The 26,834-nt window shown below is 42.8% G+C and overlaps 1 protein-coding gene across 1 annotated transcript in view; it reads left to right on the top strand.

Moving 5' to 3' along the window:
* Nucleotides 1–26,834, top strand: part of nup93 (nucleoporin 93) — a 173,824-nt gene that overhangs the window by 27,279 nt on the left and 119,711 nt on the right. The window contains exons 2-3 of the mRNA XM_072518422.1: nucleotides 7,948–8,145; nucleotides 10,896–11,013. Coding sequence (XP_072374523.1) covers nucleotides 7,967–8,145; nucleotides 10,896–11,013 — 297 coding nt within the window. The 5' untranslated portion in view covers nucleotides 7,948–7,966. The remainder of the gene's footprint in view (nucleotides 1–7,947; nucleotides 8,146–10,895; nucleotides 11,014–26,834) is intronic.

The following is a 26,834-nucleotide window of genomic DNA, read 5'->3' as shown; positions in this document are numbered from 1 at the left end:
CCCAGATCTTCCCCATTTTGCTCTGGTGAATGCCTTCAGCTTCTCCAGTTTCTGCACATTTCTGAAATAACTCATCTGTGCTCCAATTCCAGTAAATCTCTCCTGTAATGTATGCTTCAACTTAGACAGCCATGTGATGAAGGATAGAGCTGGAGCCTTACCTTTATACACTTACAAGATTTTAATTTCAGAGATAACATTTCATGCACTGACAACCCAACAACCCAAGTTTCAGCCTGCTCCTATATGCATGACACCCCCTGAATGCAAGTAAACACCAATTAATGAACAATTAACATCTTCTATGGCCTTGACATCCTTCCAAACGTTTGACCAAAATTGAACACGCTATCCAGCTGAAGCCAATTCCGTATTTTATAAAAGCTTAGCATAATGGCTTTACATTTGTATTTTCTGCCTCTATTATTAAATGCAAGAATTCTTCTAGAGGCTCTTTTTGCAGCTTTATCCTATTATCCTGCCATTTTTAAAGATTTTCTATACTCGCGCCCCCTTGTCTGTTTCTGCACCCTTTTAAAAATGTTTCTGCACCCCTTTAAAATTGTATCAGGTTTCCTGAATTGCTTCACATTTCATCTGCCATGTATCAACCCACTTCACCACCTGTTTCCTCCATATTCGTTACTGCTATTCAACATTTTTGAGTTTCACAATATCTGCAAACTTTGAAATTGTATCATGTACATCCAAGTAGAGGTTATTTATTTGTATGAAAAAGAACCGTGATCTAAATATTGACCCCCTAGGGCAACACCACTATGATATTTCCACACGGATGTTTGCAGCAATGGTTTGGGGGTGGGGGGGTGGGTGGCGGTGGAATTACTTGAGCTAAATAATATGATTGCAATGTTCCAGCAGCATGGGCAATATAAGTCCACACAGAATGCAGCAGCCATTCAGTTTCTGAGAGCGCTTATTCACTCGCACCATTTGAGATTTTTCCTCCATTTTTCTATCGGTTCCTTTTGGGTTAGTCTTTTCTGCCAACCGGCAAGGAAATCAAGTACTAACATATTCAAAATACCTTGTAGAGCACTTGTCCTGGATTGACATTCCCTTTATGTTTTCAATCTTTATTGTACATTAGTTGCAGTTCACATGGAAGCATTTTGGAACAGACTGGCAGTAATGATGCTATCTACATGAAAGTTGGCACATGAAGATTATACCAAGTGCCTTAAATCTGTGCCACCTGCTAATTGACAGCTCCACTTGGGGCAACAAGTTTTCCCTGCCTACTCTATCCAGACCCCTCATAATTTTTTACATCTCAATTAAGTCATCCCTCAGCTTCCTCTGTTCTCAGGAAAACAACTGGAGCCTACCAAATCTTTGCTCATAGCTACATTTTTCCAGCCCAGGCAACATTCTTTATCAGAACAAACTAACTAAGTTTGAAATGCTAGATTTTGGACACTAACTAGCCAAGGCACTCATTAGTAGGCTTGTCCATATTCTTTGGTGAGTAAACATTTTGGATATTATAAATCTGGTAGAATTTATAGAGGTGGTCTAATTTTCCCCAAGCTTTTTCACTGTGCACAGTATAATTCAAGCTTTTTGGTTTCCTGTGGAGAAATTTGATCATTCAGCATGAAATGTAGCAATTTAAAGTAGCACATTCAAGGATTTGAGGATGTTGCCTGGAAAACTGCTACAATTGCTCTGCCCTTGCATTAGCACAGAAGCTTCACACTTCCTCACATTTTACACAAGAGCCTTACAAGCAGCATTGCATGGGGGGCGGGGGGGGGGGGTTATTTCACTTGTAAATTGTAGCTATGATGTATTTAAAATGACATTCAAGTCATGATTGCAATTTAAAAGACACATGGAGACATTCTCACTCATATTAAATGAAAAAAAAAATACACCTGGCTGTATTCTGTTCTTGCCTTTTAAAATATAGTGCACATAATTGGATCCATGGTTATTGTTACAGATAGTAAGTTTGTGGGACTGTAGTTACAAAGTGGGTTGTATGATATCCTGTTTTAGGAGGGAGTTTTCATATTTGTATTTACACTATGGACTTCAGAATATCACAACTTGTCTCAAATGTTTTAGGGGTCATTAAATTGAAGAGGTCTTTATTCAAAGGAGGAATGATTAAATTTTTCAAGTTCAATCTTGAATGCTGGAAAGAAACTGCAAGGTGTAATGTATTTAGCTTATCTGTGGCATTCAATTAGGACCATAGAAATGTTACAACACAGAAAGGGCCACTGTGCCTGCATCTGAATGACAGAATAATACAGTGTAGCAGAGGCTCTTTGACCCATCAAGTCTGCACCTACCTATCAATCCCATTTACCAGCACATGGCCCATAGCCTTGAATGTTATGATGTGTCAAGTACTCATCCAGGTACTTTTTGAAGGATGTGAGGCAATCCGACCTCTACCATCCTCCCAGGCAGTGCATTCCAGAGCGTCACCACCCTCTGAGTAAAAAAGGTTTTCCTCAAATCCCCCCAAACCTCCTGTCCCTTACCTTGTACTTGAATCCCTTCGTAACTGATCCTTCAACTGAGGGGAAAAACTGCTCCCTATCCACTATGTCCATGCCCCTCATAATCTTGTACACCTTGATCAGGTCGCCCCATCAGTATTCTCTGCTCCAGCGAAACAACCCAAGTCTATCCAACCTCTCTTCAGAACTTAAATGTCCCATCCCAGGCAACATCCTGGTGAATAGCATCTGTACTCCCTCCTGTGCTATTATATCCTTCCTATAATGTGGCGCCTAGATTTGCACACACGACTCCAACTGTGGCCTCACCAAAGTTCTATACAGTTCCAACATGACCTCCCTGCTTCTGTAATGTATGCCTCGATTGACAAAAGCAAATGCCCATATGCTTTTTCACCACCCTATTAATCTGCCCTTCGGTCTTCAGAGATCTATGGACAAACCCAAGGTCCCTTTGTTCCTCAGAACTGCCCAGTGTCAGGCCATTAATTGAATACTTCCATGTCACATTACTCCTTCCAAAGTGTATCACCTCACACTTTTCAGGGTTAAATTCCATCTGCCACTTTTCTGCCCATTTGACCATTGCATCTATATCTCCCTTTAACCCAAGACTTTCTGTAACCCAAGACACTCAACCTCACTGTTAACCACCTGGCCAACCTTTGTGTCATCCGCAAACACATTGATCCACCCCTCCACATAGTCATCTATGTTGTTTATATAAATGACAAACAATAAGGGACCCAGCACAGATCCCTGAGGTACATCACTGGACATTGGTTTCCAGTCACTAAAGCAACCACTGTCATCATCCTCTCATCATCCTCTGTCTCCTACAGCTAAGCCAATTTTGAATCCACCTTATCAAGTTACCCTGTATCCCATGTGCATTTGCCTTCTTTATAAGTCTCCCATGTGGGACCTTGTCAAAGGATTTGCTGAAATCCATATAAACTACATCAGCTGCACTACCCTCATCTACACACCTAGTCACCTGCTCAAAAAATTCAATCAAATTTGTTAGTCATGACCTCCCTCTGACAAAGCCATGCAGACTATTCCTGATCAAACCTTACCTTTCCAATAGTTCCCCTACCACTGATATGAGACTCACCGGTCTGTAGTTGCCTGGCTTATCTTTACAACCTTTCTTAAATAGTGGGACTACATTAGCTGTTCTCCTATCCTCTGGCACTTCCTCCAAAGCCAGAGAGGAATTAAAAATTTGAGTCCGAGCCCCTGCAATCTCCTCCCTCGCTTCCCACAGCATCCTTGGACACAATTCATCAGGACCTAAATATTTGCCCACTTTTAAGCTTGCCAACACCTCCAATGCCTGGTCACTCCCTATGACAATTTACTCAAGAACCTCTCAATCTCTCCCAGAGTTGTATATCTACAACTCTCATTCTCTTGAGTGAAGACACATATGAAGAATTCGTTCAACACCCTACCAATGTCCTCTGGCTCCACCCACAGATTTTCCCATTGGTCCCTAATGAGCTCTACTCTTTCCCTGGTTTTCCCTTTCCACTGAGATACCTATAGAATAAATTGGGATTTTCCCGACTTTTACTGGCCAGAGCTTTCTCATATCCCCTCTTTGCTCTCCTAATTGCTTTCTCAAACTCCATCCTGCACTTTCTGTACTCTATTATGCCTCTGTATTTGGCAAAGCCTCTCTTTCCTTCTCATCGTATCCTGAATGTCTCTGGTCATCCATTGTTCTCTGGGCTTGTTACTCCTTCCTATTACCCTAGAGGGAACACATTGGGCCTGTACCCTCCCCACTGCTCTTCTGTACATTTCCCCACAAGTAACTCAACCTTTTTTTGCAACTTGTCTGTTTCTTTGTCCATAACAAACTTAAATTGTACCATGTTGTGGTCACTATCACCAAAATGCTCCCCCACCAACATGTCAACCAACTGTCCGGCTTCATTCCCCAGAAATAGATTTAGCACTGCACCGTCCGTCTACAAATTGTGCTAAAAAGTTCTCCTGTATACATTTTAAGCCCTTAACACAGTGACTATCCAAATTCCTCTTGGGTAAGTTGAAATCACCTAATATAATTACCCTATTATTATTTTTAAAGCTGAATTAAAACAAAACTAGCCCCCCCCCCCCCCCCATTCTAATTCCACCCTCCAGCACCTACTCCATAGCACTTTAGTTGTAGATCCAGATACCTTTTAAATGAGTTGAGGGTTCCTGCCTCAACCACTAATTTTGGCAGCAAATTCCCGACAACTGCCACTCTGTGGGTGAAAAGGGTTTTCCTAATATTCCCTCTAATCCTACAACTGATCACCTTAAACCTTTGCTACCTGGAAAATAGACTGCTCTGTTGGGAGGAAGCCAATCTTCCCTGTCTACTCTATCCAGGCCCCTCATTTCCTCCTTAATCAAGTCACCCTTCAGCCTCCTCTGTTCCAAGGAAAACAACTCTAGCCCATCTTGTAAATCTCTTCTGTACTCTCTCCAGAGCAATTATGTCCTTCTTGTAATGTGGTGACCAAACTAGATGTGGATTCTAACCAGTGTTTTATACAGTTTCAGCATTCTGGCTTTTGTATGCTATACCTCCTGCAATAAAGAAAAGCATTCCATGTGCCTTCTTTATCACCTTATCTACCTGTCCTGTCACCTTCAGGGACCTGTGGACAAGCACTCCAAGGTCTCTCACTTCTACCCCTCTCAATTTCCTCCCGTTTATTGGATAATCCCCCAAAATGCTTAACCTCACTCCTTAACCTCCCATTTCTCTTGGTTGAATTCCATTTGTCCCTTTTCTACCTACTCGGCCAAACCATTAATTTGATTCTGGAGTCCACAGCTATCCTCTTCACTGTTAACTACATGGCCAACTTGTCTCGTCTGCCTTCCAATCATGTCTTCCACATTTAATCTTTATTGTCACAAGTAGGCTTACATTAACACTGCAATGAAGTTACTGTGAAAAGTCCCTAGTCACCACATTCCGGCCCCTGTTCAGGTACATGGAGGGAGAATTCAGAATGTCCAATTCACCTAACAGCACGTCTTTCGGGACTTGTGGGAGGAAACTGGAGCACCCTGAGGAAACGCAGACACTGGGAGAACGTGCAGACTCCACACAGTGATCCAAGCCGGGAATCGTACCTGGGACCCTGGTGCTGTGAAGCAACAGTGCTTCGCTGTGCTACCGTGCCGTACCATTGGGGTCCAAATCAGTGATATATGCCGCAAATAGCAGTGGCCCCAACACTGAATCTTATGTTACATCACTGGAAACCACTTTCCATTCACTAAAACACTCTTTGTTTCCTGCCACTGAGCCAGCTTTGGATCCAACCTGTCACAGTCCCCTGCATCCCATTGGGTGTTTATTTTTCTGACCAGTTTGCCATGTGGACCTTGTCAAATACCTTCCTAAAATCCATGTAGACCACATCCACTGCACTACCCTCATTGATCCTAGTCAGTTTCTCAATTTGATTAAGTTAGTAAGACACGACTTTCCTTTAAAACTATGCTGGCTACCCCTAATTAATCTATGCCTTTCTAAGTGACAGTTTATTCTGGCTCGTAGAATTGATTCTAATAATTTTCCATCCACAGAAGTCAGATTGACCAGACTAAAGTTATTTGGCCTATCCGATACGCGCATGCTTTTTGTTCAAAGTTTGAAGACCTCTAATTCTCTGGTACCTTGCCTCTATGCAGTGAGAATTGAAAAATTATCCAAAGGTATCTGCTATTTCCTCCCTGGCTTCCTTTTAACAGCTGGGATACAATCCTTCTAGGCCTGGTGATTTATCCACATTCAAGGATGTCAGTTGCTTCAGTGCTTCCTCTCTCGTTATGCTTATTGTATCAAATAATTCATAATCCTTTTTCGCATCATGCCTTTCCTTTGTGAAGACCAAGGCAAAGTAATTGTTAAGAACATCGTCCACATCTTCTGCATCAATGCATACGTTACCTGTACATCCTTGATAGGCCTTGCCCTTTCCTTCGTTATCCTCTTGCTCTTAACGTACTGATAAAACATATTTCAGTTTTGGTCAATTTTCCTCTCTTTGCTTTCCTGATTTCATTTTTTATTTAACCCCCTTATTTTCTGTGTCTATATTCCATTTAATATTATGCTTAGGCACAAAATTGTAACTAGAAATTTCCACTGGTTTTAACCTCATCAAATTTCAAAAGCCATTGAAAGCAGAGTTGATGTAGCAGTTCAGGATTGATCTTATTGAATGATAAAACATCCTTGAGTAGCTGCATGGCTTACTCCTGCTCCCATTTCTAATGTGATATTATTGCCCGTAAGAATACTTGAAACTGTGGTGACTGATGTGATTTGTGATGTTCTGCATCAAGGCATTCACTACCCTCTAAATGTCGAACAGGCCTTATTTAAATTTTAGCTGGAAATATAATGTCGCTAATGTTTTATGATATGTGGCATTTGCCAGAGCATTTGTCCAACATCCTGTTTTAGAACAGCCACAATGATTTTCAAAATTAAAGTTTTCTTTTGGCCCTTGTCTCAATCCCATATCCCTGCCACTGATTCCAATTTCCTCCCCAGCCACCTTTCTTGGGCTAAAATAAACTCTTTAAACCTTGGTCCTATGGGATTCTGAGCTTGGCTCTGACTTGGTCCTTCTCAAAAGCCCAAACGTTGCCTGCTTCTAACTCAATAGTATGGCCTCCACTGTTACCTCACTTGATTGACTGATAAAACTAATCATGCTGTTGGCACCTCCAAATTAGACTCTTCCAATGATCTCCTGGCTGACCTCTCATCCTCAGCCCTCTGTTAACTTCAATTCATTAGACGCTCAGATGCACTCTCCACCAATCTCCTGTCCTTGTTGACCTGCTTTCACTCCTGATCCCCAATTCATCATTTACATTATAAAAAAAAAAAAAGAGTATCCAATTAAGGGGCAATTTAACATGACCAATCCACCTAACCTGCACATTTTTGGATTGTGGGGGTGAAACCCACGCAGACACGGGGAGAATGTGCAAACTCCACACGAACAGTGAACCGGGGGCTGGGATCGGACCCAGGTCCTCAGCGCCGTAGGCAGAATCCCTAATTTATCATTTTAAGTTTCTAATTTTCATGCTCTGTTACGATTTTGAGTTTCCCCATCTCTGATCAGCTTCAGCAGCTCACCAAGCTCCTAACCCTGCTTTCTTACTCTGGCCCCATGTGCATCTTCTGACCCTTCATTGACCATAGGCACTATTGTGCCCTTGGAGCCCTTCGCCTCTCCACTTACCTTATTCAAACTCTTGGACTCCTTTAGCTTGGTGCCTGTTTTTTTATTGTCTCTGAAGTATAGTTAAATGCATTGTGTAAGTGCATGTTTTTTGATTTGTAAGCTGCCTCTCCATATACATTAAGACGAAGGAGTGCACTACAATCTCTAATTTTCTTTCCTTTCTGCAGAACCTGCTCCGTATTTATTATGGATGTGGAAGGTTTTGGAGAACTGCTGCAGCAGGCTGAGCAGCTTGCAGCAGAAACTGAAGGTGTGTCTGAGCTTCCACATGTAGAAAGAAACCTGCAGGAGATTCAGCAGGCTGGGGAGGTCTTACGATCCAGGACATTGACTCGCACATCACAGGAGACAGCAGATGTCAAAGCGTGAGTTTAAAGGCTGAATTTCCTGAGGACTATCAAGAATACTGTAGTTCAACATATATTTCATTGAGAATGTTATAGCAATGATATTTCACCATTTTAGTGTAAAACTCTTCTTAGATTTCCAGAAGGCGTTTAATAAAGTGCCACATCAAAGGTTATAAAACAAAAGCTCATGATGTAGGGGTAACTGTCGGGATGTAAAGAAGCTAAACAGGAAATGGCGGATAGGCATAAAACGGTCGTTTTCTGGTTGGCAACATGGAATGGGTTTTGTGCCGCAGGAATGACTGCTGTGACCTCTACTCTTTTTCCAATTTATATAAATGGTTTGGATGAAGGAACTGAAGGTACCTTTGACACAAAGGTAGGAAAGGAAATTGTGATGAGGATATGAGGCTACAAGAGGACATAGATAGTTTAAGTAGGGCAGCACGGTAGCACAAGTGATTAGCACTGTGGCTTCACAGCGCCAGGGTCCCAGGTTCGATTCCCGGCTTGGGTCACTGTCTGTGCGGAATCTGTACATTCTCCCCGTGTCTGCATGGGTTTCCTCCGGGTGCTCCGTTTTCCTCCCACTGTCCAAAAACGTGCAGGTTAGGTGGATTGGCCATGATAAATTGCCTTAGGTGGGGTTATTGGGTTATGGGGATAGGGTGGAAGTGAGGGCTTAAGTGGGTCGGTGCAGACTCGATGGGCCGAATGGCCTCCTTCTGCACTGTATGGTCTATGTTCTAATACACACTGAAACAGGACTCGACTTGCCTTCACTAGCATATCCATTTGTATAAATTATGACTTGATCTCCTGTGATGCTCATTTAAGTCAGATGATGTACTGCTTTTATGAGGACACACTGTTACGCCATTTAATGAACAATTCTTTATTTTGCTGCTAAGGTGGAAACATGAGCCCTTAAGAATTCTTCATCTTCTTGATTCTTCTCTGCCTGAAGGCCGGTCCTTGGCGACGATTTTCTGATCTACAGCAAAGTGCTGTGAATTTTTTTCCCAAAAGTATACTTTATTCATCAAATTTGTCAAAGTACTTTAAAAACACATTGGGGTGTGAAAAATTACAGAAAGTGGATTAAAATGCAACTTGTTTCAAATTGCATGTACCACTCTTGAGTGCTGCAATACTTTTGATATTTGCAATGTACATTTCATGTCCAACATACAGCCTGAGGGCAAAGCATTTCAAACTGAAAATTACAGAGAGCGTAATAGAATTTAACTTTTCTCTGCACAGCATCTTCCAAACTAAGCGCCGTGATTTTTTTCTTATTATGGCTAGGGCGAGGTAGCCTCTGACTGTGCCTCAGCTGGAGGAGACGGAAGTCCGTGTGTGTGGATCAAATTACTGCCAACAGCTAGCTGTCTAGCCAACTGAGCTAAATTGGGAAAAAGTACTCCCTAACATAGGCTCTTGGGCAAATCATTGAGTTCATTTTACTGCAAGTGGACAACTTGAGCAACTATTTAGGTGCTAAATTTCAATGTATATAATACATCTTGGGTTTATCTTATCTGCACTTTTTGTCTAACTTTAAAAATAACCCGTTTTCCACTCCTGGGTTGTCTCTGCCAAATGATATGCTGTTACTGAGATGGCAGACAAGCGATCCTGTGCCTTGGATTCTTTTGTGTTTCTTTTTTCTTTCATGTTTGTGGGCATCGCTGGCAAGGCCAGCATTCGTTGCCCATCCCTCATTGCCCTTGAACAGAGTGGCTTGCCACGCCAGTTTAGAAGGCAGTTAAGATACCATATTAGAATCATGCAATCCTGGGGGCAGACCGAAGGTACACTGGTTAGCACTGCTGCCTCACTGAGGACCCGGGTTCGATCCCGGCCCCAGGTTGCTGTCTGTGTGGAGTTTGCACATTCTCCCCATGTCTGCGTGGTTCTCACCCCCACAACCCAAAACGATGTGCCGGGTAGATGAATTGGCCACACTGAATTGCCTCTTAATTGGGAAAAAAAGAACTGGGTTCTCCAAATTTATATTAAAAAAAAAAAAAGAATCATAGAATCCCTGCAGTGCAGAGGAGGTCATTCGGCCCATCAAGTGCACCAAGCCTCCAAAAGAGCACTCTACCTAGATGAATCCCGCTCCCTATCCCTGAATCCCACCTAACCTTTGGACACTTGGGGGCAATTTAGCATGGCCAATCTACCTCGCCACATCTTTGGACTGTGGGAAGAAACCACCGCACCCGGAGGAAACCCATGTTGACACAGGGAAAATGTGCAAACTCCACACAGTCACCGAAGGTCAGAATCGAACCCAGGTATCTGACGCTGAGGCAGCAGTGCGATCCACTGTGCCGCCCTACATTGTTGTCGGCCTGGAGTCACATATAGCCAGACAGGGTAAGGATGGCAAATTTCCTTCCCTAAAAGACAGTGAACCAGATGGGTTTCCATGACAATCGGTAGTTTCAGGTTACCATTGTATTACATTCCAGATTTTGTTAATTGATTTTAAATTCCACCAGCTGCCATGGTGAGATTTGAACCCTTGGGTGTTAGCCAGGTTTCAAGATTACTATTCTAGACCTCAGGATTACAACTCTTGTAGCATTTATGTTTGATTGGAAAAGATGTTGTATCGAGTCAAACTTCAACTTGGTGCAGTGGAATTATCAATGCCTAAAGCTAGCCCTGTACTCAACCTGGTGAAGAGTGCAATAATTGTTGATTCTAAGCTGTGAATACTGAGTTTCTTTCCCCCTTCTTTTTTCTTTAAATAGGTCCATCCTGCTAGGTTCTAAAGGGTTAGACATATCTCACATTTCTCAACGATTGGAAAGTCTGAGCGCAGCTACAACTTTTGAGCCCCTTGAGCCAGTGAAGGACACTGATATACAGGTAAATGGAATTTTGCTTGAGAGTTGTCTAGGATGAAAATGTCTTGGGATGCGGCTGAAAATACTGAGTTTAAAATAGCTGCTAAAATAAATTAATTTAATTTTATATTGGCAAGAAAAATGCGTGGAATAGACTTACTAAAAACAAACTTAGTACTTGTCACTTCTAAGCTGTTATAGCCAGCTCTGATTATCAACATTGGACAGATATCATCAGTTCTACCTTTCCCGCTGTGGTGGCAAATTTGGTTAATTGTTTGTCACTTGGTCTGTTTCATCAGGCTGAGTACTGATAAAACATCAAATCAGAAACAAGCTCAGATTTTGGGCAGCACTTGAACCACGATGCCTGCCGTTTTGATTATGGAACCAAAAGTTCAGTAGTTTGAACCTAGCTCCTTTTTATGGTATTTTGTTTTTGATCTCTTTTATCCTCTATGTCACTACTTTAAAAAAAAACCTAAAAAGTATTTCTATTCAAATTTTAACATTTTTACATTTTGCACGCATAACATTACAAATCAAATCAAACCAGCTCCCTGAAATTTAGTATAGACAAACCCCATCTTTTATGGAACCCCTCACTCACCTTTTTTAAAACAAACTTCATCTTTTCTAAGTGCAAGAACTCCATTAAATCCCCCAGCCACATGAGGCACAGGGTGGAGAAGCTGACCTCTACCCCAACAGAACCCGCTTGCGGCGATCAATGAGGCAAAGTTTAAAACCTCTGCCCCCGCTCCCATCTGCAACTCTGGCAAGTCTGCCATCCCAAACATGGCTCCAGGGGACTGGGCTCTCAGTCCACATGCAAGATCTCTGACATGGTGCTGAAGAATGGCAACCACAGTTTCTCCAACTTCAGGAAGGACAAGAACATGTGTACTTGATTGTCTGGGCCCCTCCCACACCGCTCACAAACGGATGTCACTACTTGAATACAAAGTTTCAATCGATTACAAAGCTGGCATTTTTTTTTGTAGTATAACTCCGAGATGGAGCTTTTGCTTTAAGGCAAAAGGTTTATTGGAATTACAAAGCAGTAATCCGGAGGAAGGGTTCAGACATCTCTGAAACTGCAAGTTATATTTTAAACCTTATTTGCCATTTTTATAGTATGTCCGTTTTTGATTGGCAGTTTTATTTGTTTTTTGACCCAAAGCTACTTTGCATTGAATCCACTTGGCATAGGGCACAAGGGTTGAAGCTTTGTTGCCAATGAAATTACTGACATAACTTTCTCTGTGTTCTTATCAGTAAATATATCCGACAAAAAGAAACAAATTAAAAATACTCAAATGAAAGCCATTTATTGCAAAGCATAATATAATATAAATTAAAAGTGGTGCGATCAAAATATCCTTCTGACGCGATAGCCTGCCTTCATAATCTCAAAATAACTCCACCAAACAACATGTTGGCAGCCCTTTTGTATTCTTTTTCTTTTCTTACCCTGCTGATCCCTAATTAGCCTGAAAATCTTCTGAGTCTGGTTGAATGCCACACCTAGTTCTCTGACTGGCACTGGTGCATCCGTATTGATGGTTCTTTGGCAACTCCTCAACCTGTTGGCTTGCCTCACTATTTAGTTTATACCTGCCTGTTCACCATGCACCATTTTTCTCAGTGGTAATCCCACTTCACAATCTAGCTAAATTTTAAAAACGTGCACATATCCTCTCCCACTGAAGTTTAAATCCATTTAATGCTTTGAATGGTATTGGAACGTGCACAGGTTTTCATCCATTTTCTTGCCATGGACATTTGAGAACTTTGGTGACAATAGGTGTTATTGCCATAAACCATATATCTGATAGCTACATAAGGAAAAAGAACTTAAATTTAACAGTGCATTTCATATCCTCGACGTTACAAAACACTTTATTGCCACTGTTACTACTTTTAAGTAAAGTCACTATTGTTTTGTAGACTAACGTAGCAGTCAGCGTTCAACTATTAAGCTAACATTGTCCAGTTGTGTTTTTCCAGCACACTAATCAAGAAACTTGATGCTCTTGATGTATAGAATTTGTCATTATCATATCAACAGATTTTGATTTGTATACTGGAACTATAGGACTAGCTGAAAATCAGGACCAGCTCCAAAGGGAGTTTAAAACAAGAATAATGAGTCTTCTGTCTGTTTTTGTAGTGTTGATTGGAATATAGCAGTGTTTTAGACAAATCCAGTTATTTTCTAATAAACGATGGCCTCTCCAGCACCATGTTCCGGGTCTTACTAATTTTGGGTTTTTAATGGAGACATGCTTGATTTTATCTTTGTAGATTTACAAATGAATGAAAATGAAATATAAATCGCTTATTGTCACAAGTAGGCTTCAAATGAAATTACTGTGAACAGCCCCTAGTCGCCACATTCCGGCACCTGTTCGGGAAGGCTGTTACGGGAATTGAACCGTGCTGCTGGCCTGCCTTGGTCTGCTTTAAAAGCCAGCGATTTAGCCCTGTGCTAAATATCAGCTATACATCAGGGGTAATCTGACCCTTGTCTCTTTGCTTTGATGAAAGCAAACACCTGAAAAAGCAATTAAGTTCAAAAAGCAAGGAAACACAAAAGTAGTACCTTGTGATCTTAAAGAAGCCAGAAAGATCAAAGTGGTGCCCTTTGAAGCATGAATGTTTACAAAATGCTTCCTTTTAATAAATATGTTGGTAGTTGCATGTGGTAGCTTCAGATTTAATTGTTTTCGCAAAGACACTCAAAGGTGTTATTCTGAAAATAAATGATCAGAAAGAAACTGTAAAATATTTAGACTTGTCACAGTGCTTTTTGAACATGACTAGGTGTTTTTGAATAGGCCATCAAGCAGCTGATACGTACAAATGCAAATATTTTGTTGCTGCATTATCTGCTCCACCGACGATGGGTGGTGGTAATGTTTCTGCTTGTTTGTCTGGAAATAATGTATCTCAAAAACTAATGGATGGATTTCAACAAAACCTGGTATGTAGAGTATAGCTCAGAGAAGAACTGATTAGTTTATGTGAAGGTGTGAATCTGGTCCTGGACTTTTGTTTAAAGGACCTGGTAATATTGGGAGAAAGGGAAAATTGATTCTTTTGAAAAATGTTGTGGGTTGTTTCTTTTTTTTTACAATTAAGGGGCAATTTAGTGTGGCCAATCCACCTAGCCACATCTTTGGGTTGTGGGGGTGAAATCCACAAAGACACAGCGAGAATGCGCAAACTCCACAGACAGTGACCCGGGGTTGTAGGCAGCAGTGCCAACCACTGTGCCACCGTGCCATCCCTGGGTTGTTTATTTAGAATGTTGTTGTTTGGTTTAGAATGTTGCGGATTTTCTCAGCTGCTATGGTGCAATTTATCACGGGTGTCAAAATGTGAACAGAGTTTTCAGAGGAGGTTGTTAGATGTGGATTGGTCTGAAACAGTCTCAATGAGGTGGAAAGTCTTGAAAAAAGTTCTCTCAGCTTTGCAGTTGCAGAGCATCAATCATGCTGGGAAGAGCCTCACTGAAGCACTAAGCCTCACTGAAGCACTAAGCACAATGTAATAACATTGAGTTAACACAGGGTGGCGGAGGTCTGCACTGCTGTCTTGTTCTAATTCTGTTTTTGTTTGGAAGTGTTTTTTCAATCTATGGTGTGAGTTAATTGTTCATACATGCCAGTTTCTCATACTTGGGGCTTGCCACCTTTTCAGTGACAGATTCATTTGTCACTATAGGTAGAATTATCTTCCTTTATCGATGTATTTAGTGCATTTACTTTGAATAGAAGGTTAAGTGGGTCTAGAATGACCACTAGCATTGGTGGCCCTAGTTTCTGGAATAGTATTGAGATATCCACTCCGATGAAAAGACACGGGGCGTGCACGGTGGCGCAGTGGTTAGCACCACTGAGGACCCGGGTTTGATCCTGACCTGGGGTCACTGTCCGTGTGGAGTTTGCACATTCACCACGTGTATGCATGGGCCTCACCCCCACAGCCCAAAGATATGCAGGGTAGGTGAATTGGCCACTCTAAATAGCCCCTTAAGAAAAAAAAAAGAATTGGGTACTTTGAATTTATTTTTTAAAAAGATGAAAAGACAATTTTGGGAAGTGCTGTCTGTACAATCCTGTGGATTGTCCAACTTGGAATTATCCGTGACTTCTTTATGGATTGTTTTAGTACTGTACAGTAGTTCAGTGAAATGTTTCAACCTCTTGTGAGTGAATGAGAGACAGGATTGATAAGAAATAGGGAATGTTAAAAGACTAAACCCCACGGTGGTCCTCTCCACAGTGGAACTGAAAGCGAGTGTTGTATATAGTTGGTAAAGAGATTATGACTGCTGCCGGAACATTAAGGAACAGCTTTTATTGCTTTCAGCGTGCCTTGAGTTTAATTTCTTAAATTTGGTTCATCCAGAATCATCTCTGCATGAGCATGGTGTGCTTATAGTGCAATTTCTGGGGAGTGGCATGGGTAGAAATATGATGCAGTGGGCACCAGTGAATTTTGGCTTATGAAAAGTGTGGTGAAACTGCCACATAAATGAACATTTAAAAAAAATCCTAAACTTACAACACACTGATAACAGTGAATTAGGAGAGGCCTGTCCTGATACTTCATGGACATCATTGAACAGAAGCTGTTTTCAATGTTAGGATGATCTTGGCTGTGCAGTATTTGAAAGATGGGTTTTACTATATTCATTGATAGGGTGTGGGTGCTTGCTGGTGAGGCCAGCGTTTATTACCCATCCCCAATTGCTCTTAACTGAGTGGCTTGCTAGGCTGTTTCAGAGTGCAGGAAGGAATTAACCCACATTGCTGTAGGCCTAGAGTCATCTTTAGGCCAGAAGGGATAAAGAATGACAGATTTTCTTTTTAAAAGTGCAATAGTGAACCAAAAGTGCGCATACTGCAATCACCATTAGTTTCACGGTCATTATTACTGATCCAAGCATTTTAATTTCAGGTTTATTTAATTAAATATAATTTAAAATTTCCCAGTTACCCTGGTGGAATTTAAGTTCATGTCTTCAGACCCTTGGCTCAGGCTGCTAAATTACTTGCCTAGTAAGATAGCCCCTATGCTACCATTCCCCATAAAAGTGCTATAATTGTGATTTTGAAAAGAACAATATTGATAGAATATTGAACAGAATGTAGCTATTCCCTAGTTTTCTATCACTATTGCTGCAGCAGCAAAGTAATATGCTGCAAACTATGGAGCAGAATATGGCTCCTCTTAAGTGCTGCAATAATGATTGCTGCACTCCAGTTAAAGGCCATATCATGCTATGTCTGACATTGTACAGTGTAAAGCCTCCACTGCTTCCACTGGTGCTTCATAAATGTACATCAAAATGGCCAGTTCAACACAGCATTGAATTTGGACCCATTTGGTACTGTCATTTCTTTTCATTGTGTCTTAATGAATTACACCATATTGACAATATGATGCCTAAAATTTACCTTAGACTCTTTCTTAGCCAATTATGATATAACGGTCAATGGACGGCACGGTAGCACAGTGTAGTACTGTTGCTTCACAGCGCCAGGGACCCAAGTTCGATTCCCGGCTTGGGTCACTGTCTGTGCGGAGTCTGCACGGTCTCCAAGTGTCTGTGCAGGTTTCCTCTGGGTGCTCCGGTTTCCACCCACAAGACCTGAAAGACTGATTGTTAGGCGATTTGGACATTCTGAATTCTCCCCCAATGTACCCGAACAAGCGTTGGAGTGTGGCGACTAGGGGCTTTTCACAATAACTTAATTGCAGTGTTAATGTAAGCCTACTTGTGACATTAATAAAGATTATTATTAATAACTGTAATATTGTATATGAATATATCTCCATAACTTCAGTAAACGTGACAGTTTCAGTCATAGCTTAAAAAGACAGCACAGTACTTCTATTCCTGTAACCTCTCAATGCAAATAGCAGTTTTTCAATTTGGGGGTGGTTGGGCTGAGCCACGGGGAAGAGTCATATAGTTGGTCGACAATGGTCAGACAGTCATAAATAAAGACAACGTATGACCTTCCAGGAAAAGCTTTCAAGCTTTTGCATTCTCTTAACTGTAATCAGTTCTCCGCTGCTCCTGAAATGGGCAGTTTCCAGTTATAATCAAATTCCATTGATTAAAATTGGCAGTAGTCATCTATTAAAATGTTATTGCCATTTAAGATTGCAGGGAATGCATTTCTCAGCTGTTTGTAAACAGGGTACTGTGGTTTTCTCCATGTTTAATCTTTGAATATCCTTAATATTGTTTGTTCCATTTTTTACCTAGATGTGATCTGAATTGATTCAACATTTCACTGGGGACTTGTAACTGCTGATTTTAGTTAGAATGCTGAATACCAGTTTTCACATGGCACCTTGATTATTCTGGTGAAAATATTGTTTTTATTTACAACCAGAGGACGAGCAGTTTTCACATCTGCTTGATTAGCATTACTATCATTGGAGGATCATCTTCTGTTCTTGATTAGCCAGTGAGTGAAAAGTAGCTGAGTGGTTTTTACAGAGGATGGATGAGGAGGAAGGAAACTCTGAGCAAAAATCCACCTTAAATCAGCTGACCTGATTGCAGCCATAATGTTGAGAAATCTGAAGTTCAGTAATTTGAATTAGTGGCTGTAGGATGCACCGTGGGAGTAGCAGATGGCTTGAAATAGAGAATGCTAAAATCTAAAGCGGGAAGGAGGGTACATTCAGTGTATAATACTTCCCATACATTTATTATTTGCTCTGAATTCTCTTTGCATATGTAGTGAAGGCGTGGACACACAATCTGGATATTCATGGAACAATGTTTGTGCTGTCCCTTTAAGATGTTATAACTCTCCAATATTGGGAAAAAGCATTCCCAGGACTGAATTTTGATCGAAAAAAATACAAAATACTGTGGATGCTGGAAATCTGAAATAAAAAAGCAAAATAATGATAAATGTTAATTCTGCCCTTCCTTCTACATGTGCTGCTAAATCTGCTAAAATTTCCAGTATTTATTTAGTAAACCCCTGATCCTTTTTTAGTCCTTGTCAAATAAATATTTACCACTTGCACTTTGCTCGACAACTTTATGCATTTCTGCCAGGACATTTTAGAGATTGCAGACCTTGATTATTAGATAACATTGTTCATGCTGTCTTTATCCTGCAGAACTACTTAACAAAAGGTACGTGAAGTGTCTACCACTACTGGTGAAATACATGTTTTATACTTCAGAACCTAGTCACAAACCTCAGCTGAATAAAGAATGTCTGTAGCAGCTTAAGAAAAACATGAGCAGTCTGACCGTCTCCCATTCCTTTTCATTGCAATTGAAATGCTGTTTAAACAGTTTGAGCGCATAGCCTAGATTGATATATTAGTGCTGCGTTTTTTTTTTGTTGCAGAAGGTGTTTCTGAAGTGAGACAAAAAAAACAAGGTCCCCTTGACCTTTTTAGGTGGACCTGGATTCTGTGGCTCTAAGCCACCTTAGCATAAGGTGAATAAGATTATTGAGGGGGGGGTTCAGGTGTATGGAAAATTTAAAAAATCAAAGTTAAAGGAGAAAATGAGAGTGCAGGTTAATGACGAGGACTTTAAACGAGTTAATGGGGCTGAGGGCTCAGGAGAGGTTAGTAAAGTTACCACAATACATAATAGAACAGAAAATATGGAAAGCGTCCGGAATCTAGCTACAGGCACAGCATAAAAAGGGGACAGCTATGAGAAGGGGGGACGGTCAATGCAGGACTGAGGGTGTTGTACCTAAATGCGCGCAGAATACGAAACAAGGTAAATGAGCTTGTTGCACACATTGAAATTGGTGGGTACGATGTTGTGGGCAATGCAGAGATGTGGCTGCAAGGGGAACAGGGCTGGGATCTAAATATCCAAGGATATATGTCCTACTGAAAGGACAGGCAGATGGGCAGAGCGGGCGGGATTGCATTGTTAGTAAGAAATTAACTTGAATCGATAGCAAGAAAGATATAGGGTCGGAAGGCGTGGAATCTGTATGGGGAGAGTTGAGGAATCACAATGGAAAAAGAAAAAAGATCCTGATGGGAGTTATGTACAGGTCCCCTAGCAGTATTCAGGATGTGAGGCAGAAAATCAATCAGGAGATGGTAAAGGCCTATCAGAAAGGCAATATTACAGTAATCATGGGAGACTGGGAAAATCAGGTTGGTAGCGGGTCCCAAGAAAATGAATTTAGGGAATGTCCATGAGATGTTTTTTTTTTTGAGCAGCTTGTGGTAGAGCCCACTAACGGACAGGCAATTCAGGATTTGGTGATGTGCAATGAGGCAGACTTGATTGGGGAACTTAAGGTGAAGGAACCCTGACCACAATATGATAGAATTTACCCTGCAGTTTGAGAGAGAGAAGCTGGAATCGGATCTAAAGGTATTACAATTAAATAAAGGTAACTACAAAGACATGAGGGAGGAGCTGGCCAGAGTTGATTGGAAAAGGAGCATAGCAGGGAAGAGAGTGGAACAGCAATGGCAGCAGTTTTGGGGGGTTATTTGGGATGCACAACAGAAATTCATCCGAAGGAAGAGGAAACATGCTAAGGAGAGAACAAGGCAACATGACTGACAAGGGAAGTCAAGGACAGCATAAAAGCAAAGGAAAAAGCATACAATGTAGCAAGGATAGTGGGAAGCCAGAGGATTGGGAAGTCTTTAAAAGCGAGCAGAGGACAACTAAAAAAAGTAATAAGGAGGGAGAAGATGAAATATGAGTGTTAGCTAGCTAGTAATATAAAAGATGATTGCAAGAGTTTTTTTTATATATAAAAGAAAAGAGAGAGGCAAGAATGGACATTGGACCACTGGAAAATGAGGCTGGAGAAGTAATAGGGAACCAAGAAATGACAGAGGAACTGAATAGGTACTTTGCATCAGTCTTCACAGTGGAAGTCACCAATGGCGTACCAGAACTTCGAGAGCCGGGGGGCAGAGGTGAGTGTAGTGGCCATCACTAAGGAGAGGGAAACTGAAAGGTCTGAAGATGGATAAATCACCCAGGCTGGATGGACTACACCATAGGAAGGAGATAACTGAGGAGATTGTGGAGGCATTGGTGGTGATCTTTCAGGAATCACTGGAGGCAGGAAGGGTCCCGAGGACTGGAAGGTGGCTAATGTAACACCCCTGTTTAAGAAGGGAAAGAGGCAGAGGACTGAAAATTATAGGCCGGTTAGCCTGAGCTTGGTTATTGGTAAGATTTTAGAGTATTATTAAGGATGAGATTGCGGAGTACTTGGACGTGCATGGTAAAATAGGACTGAGTCAGCATGGATTCGTCAAGGGGAGATCATGCCTGACAAATCTGTTAGAATACTTTGAGGAGGTAACAAGGAAGTTAAACAAAGGAGAACCAGTAGTCACCCGTAGCGAGGACCACAGTCAAAATTAATTGACCTCTTAAACAAGCATTTTCAACATGGACATTGAGTGCTTTCAGAAGTTGGAGCCCAGTCTGCTTTCTTCCTTCTTCTCGGTCAGTTCTGATTCTCATCGCCTTGAAATCGTAACTATTTCTCTAGCCGCAGATGCTAATTAACCTGCTCAGTGCTTCCAGCGTTTTTTAGTTTTTATTTCAATTTGGAATCAATTCTTAAGATTAGGATCCATGCCCACAAATGCCTTCATGTTCATGCTCCGCCTTGCCTCTGTGGCCTCCAGTCCAGTGTATTGTTCCTTCGTAACTCGGGAGTGCTACAGAAATGCACATTATGGGTGTTTCAGTTGGAGACCCTTTGTCAGACTGGAAATAAAGTATCTTATGAAGACTGAAGAAAATAATGGAAACGAATGACATATAAAAGATGACGGTTGGGATTCTCTGCTGCCAGTAGCAGAGTTCCGGATGCAGTGGAGAATACAGCGTCGCTGGACAGCGATCCCGCTTCAGTGCTTTGGTCCCCCGCTGGCGGCAGTATCGGGTTTCTTCGCGCTCTGTGCTAGCGGGAAGATGAAAATGGGTTGTTTTGACACGTGTGCATCCTATTAACTGGCTGGGCACTGGATTCTCCGAGCCTACGTGATCCTCTGTTCCACCATGCCGGGATTTACGTGGGTAAGTTTTGGTGCAGATATTTGCCAGCGTGGCCCTGGAGCAATGGACCTTCTGATGGGCCAAAGAGGTAACTGCTTAAGGGAGTTGCCCCCCAAAGTTCATTGGAAGCTCTCCCCACCCCCCCACCCCCACCACAATGCAAATCCTGCCCATCCCACCCCCATAAAAGACCCAATCCCCACCCTCCTCACCCAACTGGAGACAGGCCCAATCAGGGACAACTTGAATGGATCTCAAGTACCCAGCTGTGAAACTAGCGCATCAAAGACAGTTAAGTGCTCTCACTTCCTCTTTTTCTCTGCAGAAAACACTTCAACTGCTTTTGATATGGTTGAAGAGCTGTCAATTAAAGCTAGATGTTTATGTATTGGTTAGTTTCATAGCAGGGGACTTGAAATTCATTCACTGGTTAAGGGAAATTAAATTAAACAATCCAGACAGCTAACTGTGTGCAAGTGTCAATCTCAGCCCAGTAAATCCAATTTCCCATTGATGTGACTGCAAGCCTTGCAGATCAAAGGTCTGGGGTGGTTTAAACCCAGCTGCTGTGGTTTTCGCTTTCAAGGAATTTACAGCTGCTGCTTTCTTTGCCTGAGATAGCAGGATTAAGGCACAGATAAGTTTTAAATCCGTGATGTTTTCACTGTCTCTGTCTGGACAGCTCTCTAACTTCCAGGCAACAGACTCTGTAATGTAGGGTCTCAGGTAAGGTTTTCAGTAATCGGGGGGGGGGGGGGGGATTCAGGTGGGGCTCGCTAATGTGGGGGGGGGGGGGGCACTGAACTTGAGGTGGGGGGGTCTCTTTTATGGGTGGGTCACTCTTATGGGGGTCTCTGGTGGGCATCTCATAGGGGTCTCTGATTGGGGGGGGGGGGTTCTGGTCACCATCATAATGTGAGGGGTGACCCAGCGAATCCCATAGTGGTGGTGCGAGTGGAGTTGTGTTGTGTGTGTTTGTGGGGGGGGGGGGGGCTGCCAGACCTCGCTATTGGTCCGCTCGTTCAAAAAGGCGGCAGGATAGAGTGATTCAGGAGGGAATCCCTCAATCCCCGCCATGTCTAAATTTGCATGGCATGGGATAGTGAATTACCTCTGCATTCCCGCTCCCAGCCCAAACGCAAATTGGAGGGAATTCATCTCCGGCGGGAGAACACAGTCTCCCAAATGGAGATTCCAGCCCGCCTGTTTACTAACTTCTATCTCAAAGAAGCACTGAATGGATCTGATTCCCTTCTGGCCTGTGGATATGTTTCCAAAAACATGTGAAGAGGTGGAAAAGTGCTGGATAGTATATGTGTATCATGTGAATTGGATATTAGAAAGTTGGAGTGAGGGTAAAAGAAGGTTCAATAGAAGGGCCATTATGTGGGAGGTGAATGGGCGAAATAGTGATTTACTGTAAATGGAATTTAATAGTTTCATCTGAGCAATTTACAGTATTGAACTACAGAGATAAAAGGAGGGCACTCAGAAACTGGTTACCTGCAATTTGCAAAGGAGTACGATCTTGTTTTCTATTTTAAATACTACAGTTGGGCAAAAGCATTGCATGTTCATTTGTCTTTTAAGATTGAGCCTATCGATCACTCAAACCCACACTGCAATTCCTCTGCATTGGACAGAAACCCCAAATCCATTATCTTGTAATCTCCCATTGAAAATGATGATACTTATCAGAACAATGAGGCTTGTGTAAAATGTTTGCATTTAAACTCAAATATTGTGTACCATTCGTTCAGCCTTCTTTGAGAGTGGGGAAACTGTGACTTGAACTGAAGATTATATTTTACTGCTGGGTTATTGGTGGTTAGAAATTATATAGCTAATTGCTGTCTGTCCCAGAAGCAGTAACTTCCAGAATCTCTCTTCTGTGGCGCTATATTTAGCTTCCCCTGAAATGAAGCATTTTAAAACACGATATACTTGCTCCCTGCTGAGGTGTTAGTGCTGTCTCAGCTTCCGCCTTCTGCTAATAAACAATTGCTGAAGAAACTTTGAGAGAAAATTTACAGATAGATGAAGAATTTACCATGTAATTTATTTCAGTTTAATGGTGTCGATTTCTGTAATTTGAAAAGAAAATTGCAGATGTTTCTTGGGTTTTGATGTATTAAGCAGCAATTTACATTTCTTTTGGGCAAGTTACCATCCAATGAGGGCGTTCATCCACGCTTTTCTTTGTGTGGCATCCTTTTCCCATTTTAAAAAATATATAAATTTAGAGTACCCAATTCATTTTTTTTCCAATTAAGGGGCAGTTGAAAAATGAAAATCGCTTATTGTCACAAGTAGGCTTCAAATGAAGTTACTGTGAAAAGCCCCTAGTCGCCACATTCCGGCGCCTGTTCGGGGAGGCTGTTGCGGGAATTGAACTGTGCTGCTGGCCTGCCTAGGTCTGCTTTCAAAGCCAGCGATTTAGCCCTGTGCTAAACAGCCCCTGCAACAGTTTAGCATGTTCAGTCCACCTACCTTGCACATCTTTGGGTTGTGGGGGCGAAACCCATGCCAACACGGGGAGAATGTGCAAACTCCACATGGACAGTGACCCAGAGCTGGGATCGAACCTGGGACCTCGGTACCGTGAGACTGCAGTGCTAACCCTCTGCGCCACCGTGCTGCCCTTTCTTTTCCCATTCTTGACCTGCATAGAAGAGCGAGCAATCTGCGGATATGGCAGTGCTGTGGTTATGTGACTGGATTAGTAATCCAGAGGCCTGGACTAATAATCCAAAGAAGGCAAGTTTGAATTGCACCATGAGTTCAGTTTAGAAAATATGCATACAAAAATGAGTATCAGTTATAGTGACCATGAAACCGTCAGATTGTTGTTAAAACCGGGAAGGAACATAATTCCCATGGCTTCGACTGTGTGCAATGTGATTGACTTCGTAATTGCCCTCTGAAGTGGCCTAGCATGCCACTAGTTCTTGGGACAATGTTGACTCAGTACCCAAGCCCTGAGAATGAATTTTTAGGAATTGCATTTTGCTGTGGTGATGTTCCCAAAATGTGGGCAGCACTCCAAATCCCTGTCTCGACAACCACCCATGTATGTCCGAGATCCACGACAATGCTACGAACAAGAAAGCACAACAGCGCCTGTACTTCAGGGAATTAAGGAAATTCGGCATGTCCACATTGACTCTTACCAATTTTTACAGATGCACCTTAGAAAGCATCCTATCTGGCTGCATCACAGCCTGGTATGGCAACTGCTTGGCCCAAGACCGTAAGAGTGTTGTGAATACTGCCCAGTCCATCACATAAACCCCCCTCCCATTCATTGACTCTGTCTACACCTCCCACTACCTTGGGCAGCATAATCAAAGACCCCTCCCACCTGGGTTATTCTCTCTTCCAACCTCTTCTATCGGGCAGAAGACTCATAAGTCTGAGAACACGCACAAACAGATTCAAAAACCGCTTTTCCACCCGCTGCTGCCAGACTCCTGCATGGCCCTCTTGTGGACTGCGCTGATGTCTCTACGCGTCTTCTCTACTGTTGTAACACTATATTCCGTGTGCTTCGCCTGGTGCCTATGTCTGTGTATTTACATTGTGCATTTATCGTATTTCCTATGCTTTTCATGTATGGAACAAGCTGCCTGGACTCTAAGCAGAGCAATACTTGTCACGTGTAGGTAGGCAGCACGATGGGCAGCTGAGGAAACGAAGGAAACTCTTTTCATACAAAGTCCTGACCTGCATGTACCGGTATTCACTCTCACTAGGGAGGTTATACTTCTACAATTCCTCCAGCCGTCCACAAACAAATACAAAATCCTGTCAAACCTCTCCCTACTTCCAACTTCTATAAATTGCATCTATCTCCACTGGCGCAAACCTATTTCCACAGATTGGTGACTGTACTGTCATGCCCCCCAAACCAAAGTGCTGTCTAAGCTGGTTCCAAACCTTAAGGGATGCCACCAACACCGTGCTCACTGTATACCAGGCTGGCGAGAATAGGAGAAGGGCTGTAACAACCCCCACCACCGCACCTTTTCCACATTCGCTACCCAGTAATAATGCCAGGTCCCCTGCTCGCCGTCCTCTCTGCAGGAAGGCTCTCCAGATCCTGGGTGTCTTACCTGCCCACACGAAGGTCAAAATTAACCTATCCACCAACACACAAAACGCTTTGGGAAGGAAGATCGGGAGGGACTGAAACACAAACATTTTTATGGTCTGCACTCTAAAGCCAAGGAGAGCGGGAGAGCATCCCACCTCCTCGGGTCCCCTCGCACCCCGCCTACCAAAAATTCCATTTTTGCATTATGGCTCAGTCGTGAGCCACCTGAATACCAAGATACCTTCTTGTCTTGGCCAGCTTAAACTGCAAGGCTCCCCGGTCTGCACACCTCCCCATGGAATTCACGGGAAATACCTTGTTCGTCAACATGTTTGAGTTTATACCCTGAAAAGGAACCAAACTTCCCTAACTGTCCCATTATTTTCTCCATACATACAAGCAGATTCGAGAAGTGTAGCAACAGATTGTCCACTTAGAGAGATACCCTGTGCTCCCTATCTCCCCTTCCTATGCCTTTCCAGTCATTTGACTCCTGAAGTTCAATGGCCAGGGGCTCTATGGCTAGTGCAAATAACAACGGAGATAATAGGCATCACTGTCTCGTACACCTATGAAAATATCCCAAATTCACTGCATTGGTCCTCACACTCGCCATGGGGGCCGCGTAGAGCAATCTTACCCAGGAGATGAATGGTGGCCCAAACCTGAACACTGCCAGGACCTCGAACCGGTATCTCCATTCCACCTGCTCAAACGCCTTCTCTGCATCCATAGAAATAATAACTTCTGGCACCTTCCCTTTAGACACGGTCATCACCACATTCAGAAGCTGCCCCGACAACTGTCACCCCTTGACAAAGCCTGTCTAATCCTCAGACCAACACTGGAACACACCGTTCCAATCGTCTTGCCAAAAACCTTTGCCAGCACCTTCACGTCCATATTCAACAAGGAAATGGGCCTATAAGACCCACACTCCATTGATATTTATCTTTGTTTGGGATCAAGAAGATGGATGCCTGTGCCAACAGGTTGGCAATTCCCCCTGTGCCCACGAATCATTATACATCCCCAGGAGATGTGGTGCTATCACTGCCGAGAACTGTTCATAAAATTCCACTGGAAAGCCACCCGGCCCCAGTGCTTCCCCGATTACATCAGCCCGTACGCTCCATTATCTCCTGCAGTTCCAATGGGGCCTCCAGTTCCTATCCCTTCCCCTCCTCCACCACCGGGAATTCCAACCCGTCTAGTAAGTGCTTCATCTCTGCATCCTCTGCCCAGGGCTCAAACCTATACAATCCCCAATAAAATACCCCTTTCCAGGGTTGTCATCAGCCCCCACCTCCATCCCTGCCTGAGCTATCTCCCGTGTGGCCGCCTGCTGTCTCAATTGGTGGGCTAACAGGCTGCTGGCCTTCTCCCTATACTCCTCTGGTGCGACAGCGCTGGCCCACCACCTTCCCTATCGACACCAGATCAAGCCGCACCTGTACCCTCTCTTTCTGCTAACAGTTCTCTAGTCGAGCCGCTGAATACCACCGGTCCACCTCGACAATGGCCTCGACCAACCTCTGCCTCTCCGCCCTCTCAACCATAACCTTGTGGGCCTTGTAGGATATCACCTCTCCCTTAATCACTGCCTTTAACACTTCCTGGACATAACCTCCCTGTTCTGGGTAAATATGTTGTCCTCTATTGCTGAGGCTGCCTTCTTGGCTACCTTCTCGCA

This window comes from Scyliorhinus torazame, chromosome 10, assembly GCF_047496885.1.
Source record: "Scyliorhinus torazame isolate Kashiwa2021f chromosome 10, sScyTor2.1, whole genome shotgun sequence".
In the NCBI taxonomy this organism is placed as follows: domain Eukaryota; kingdom Metazoa; phylum Chordata; class Chondrichthyes; order Carcharhiniformes; family Scyliorhinidae; genus Scyliorhinus; species Scyliorhinus torazame.
This window is presented reverse-complemented; position numbering and strand designations above follow the sequence as displayed.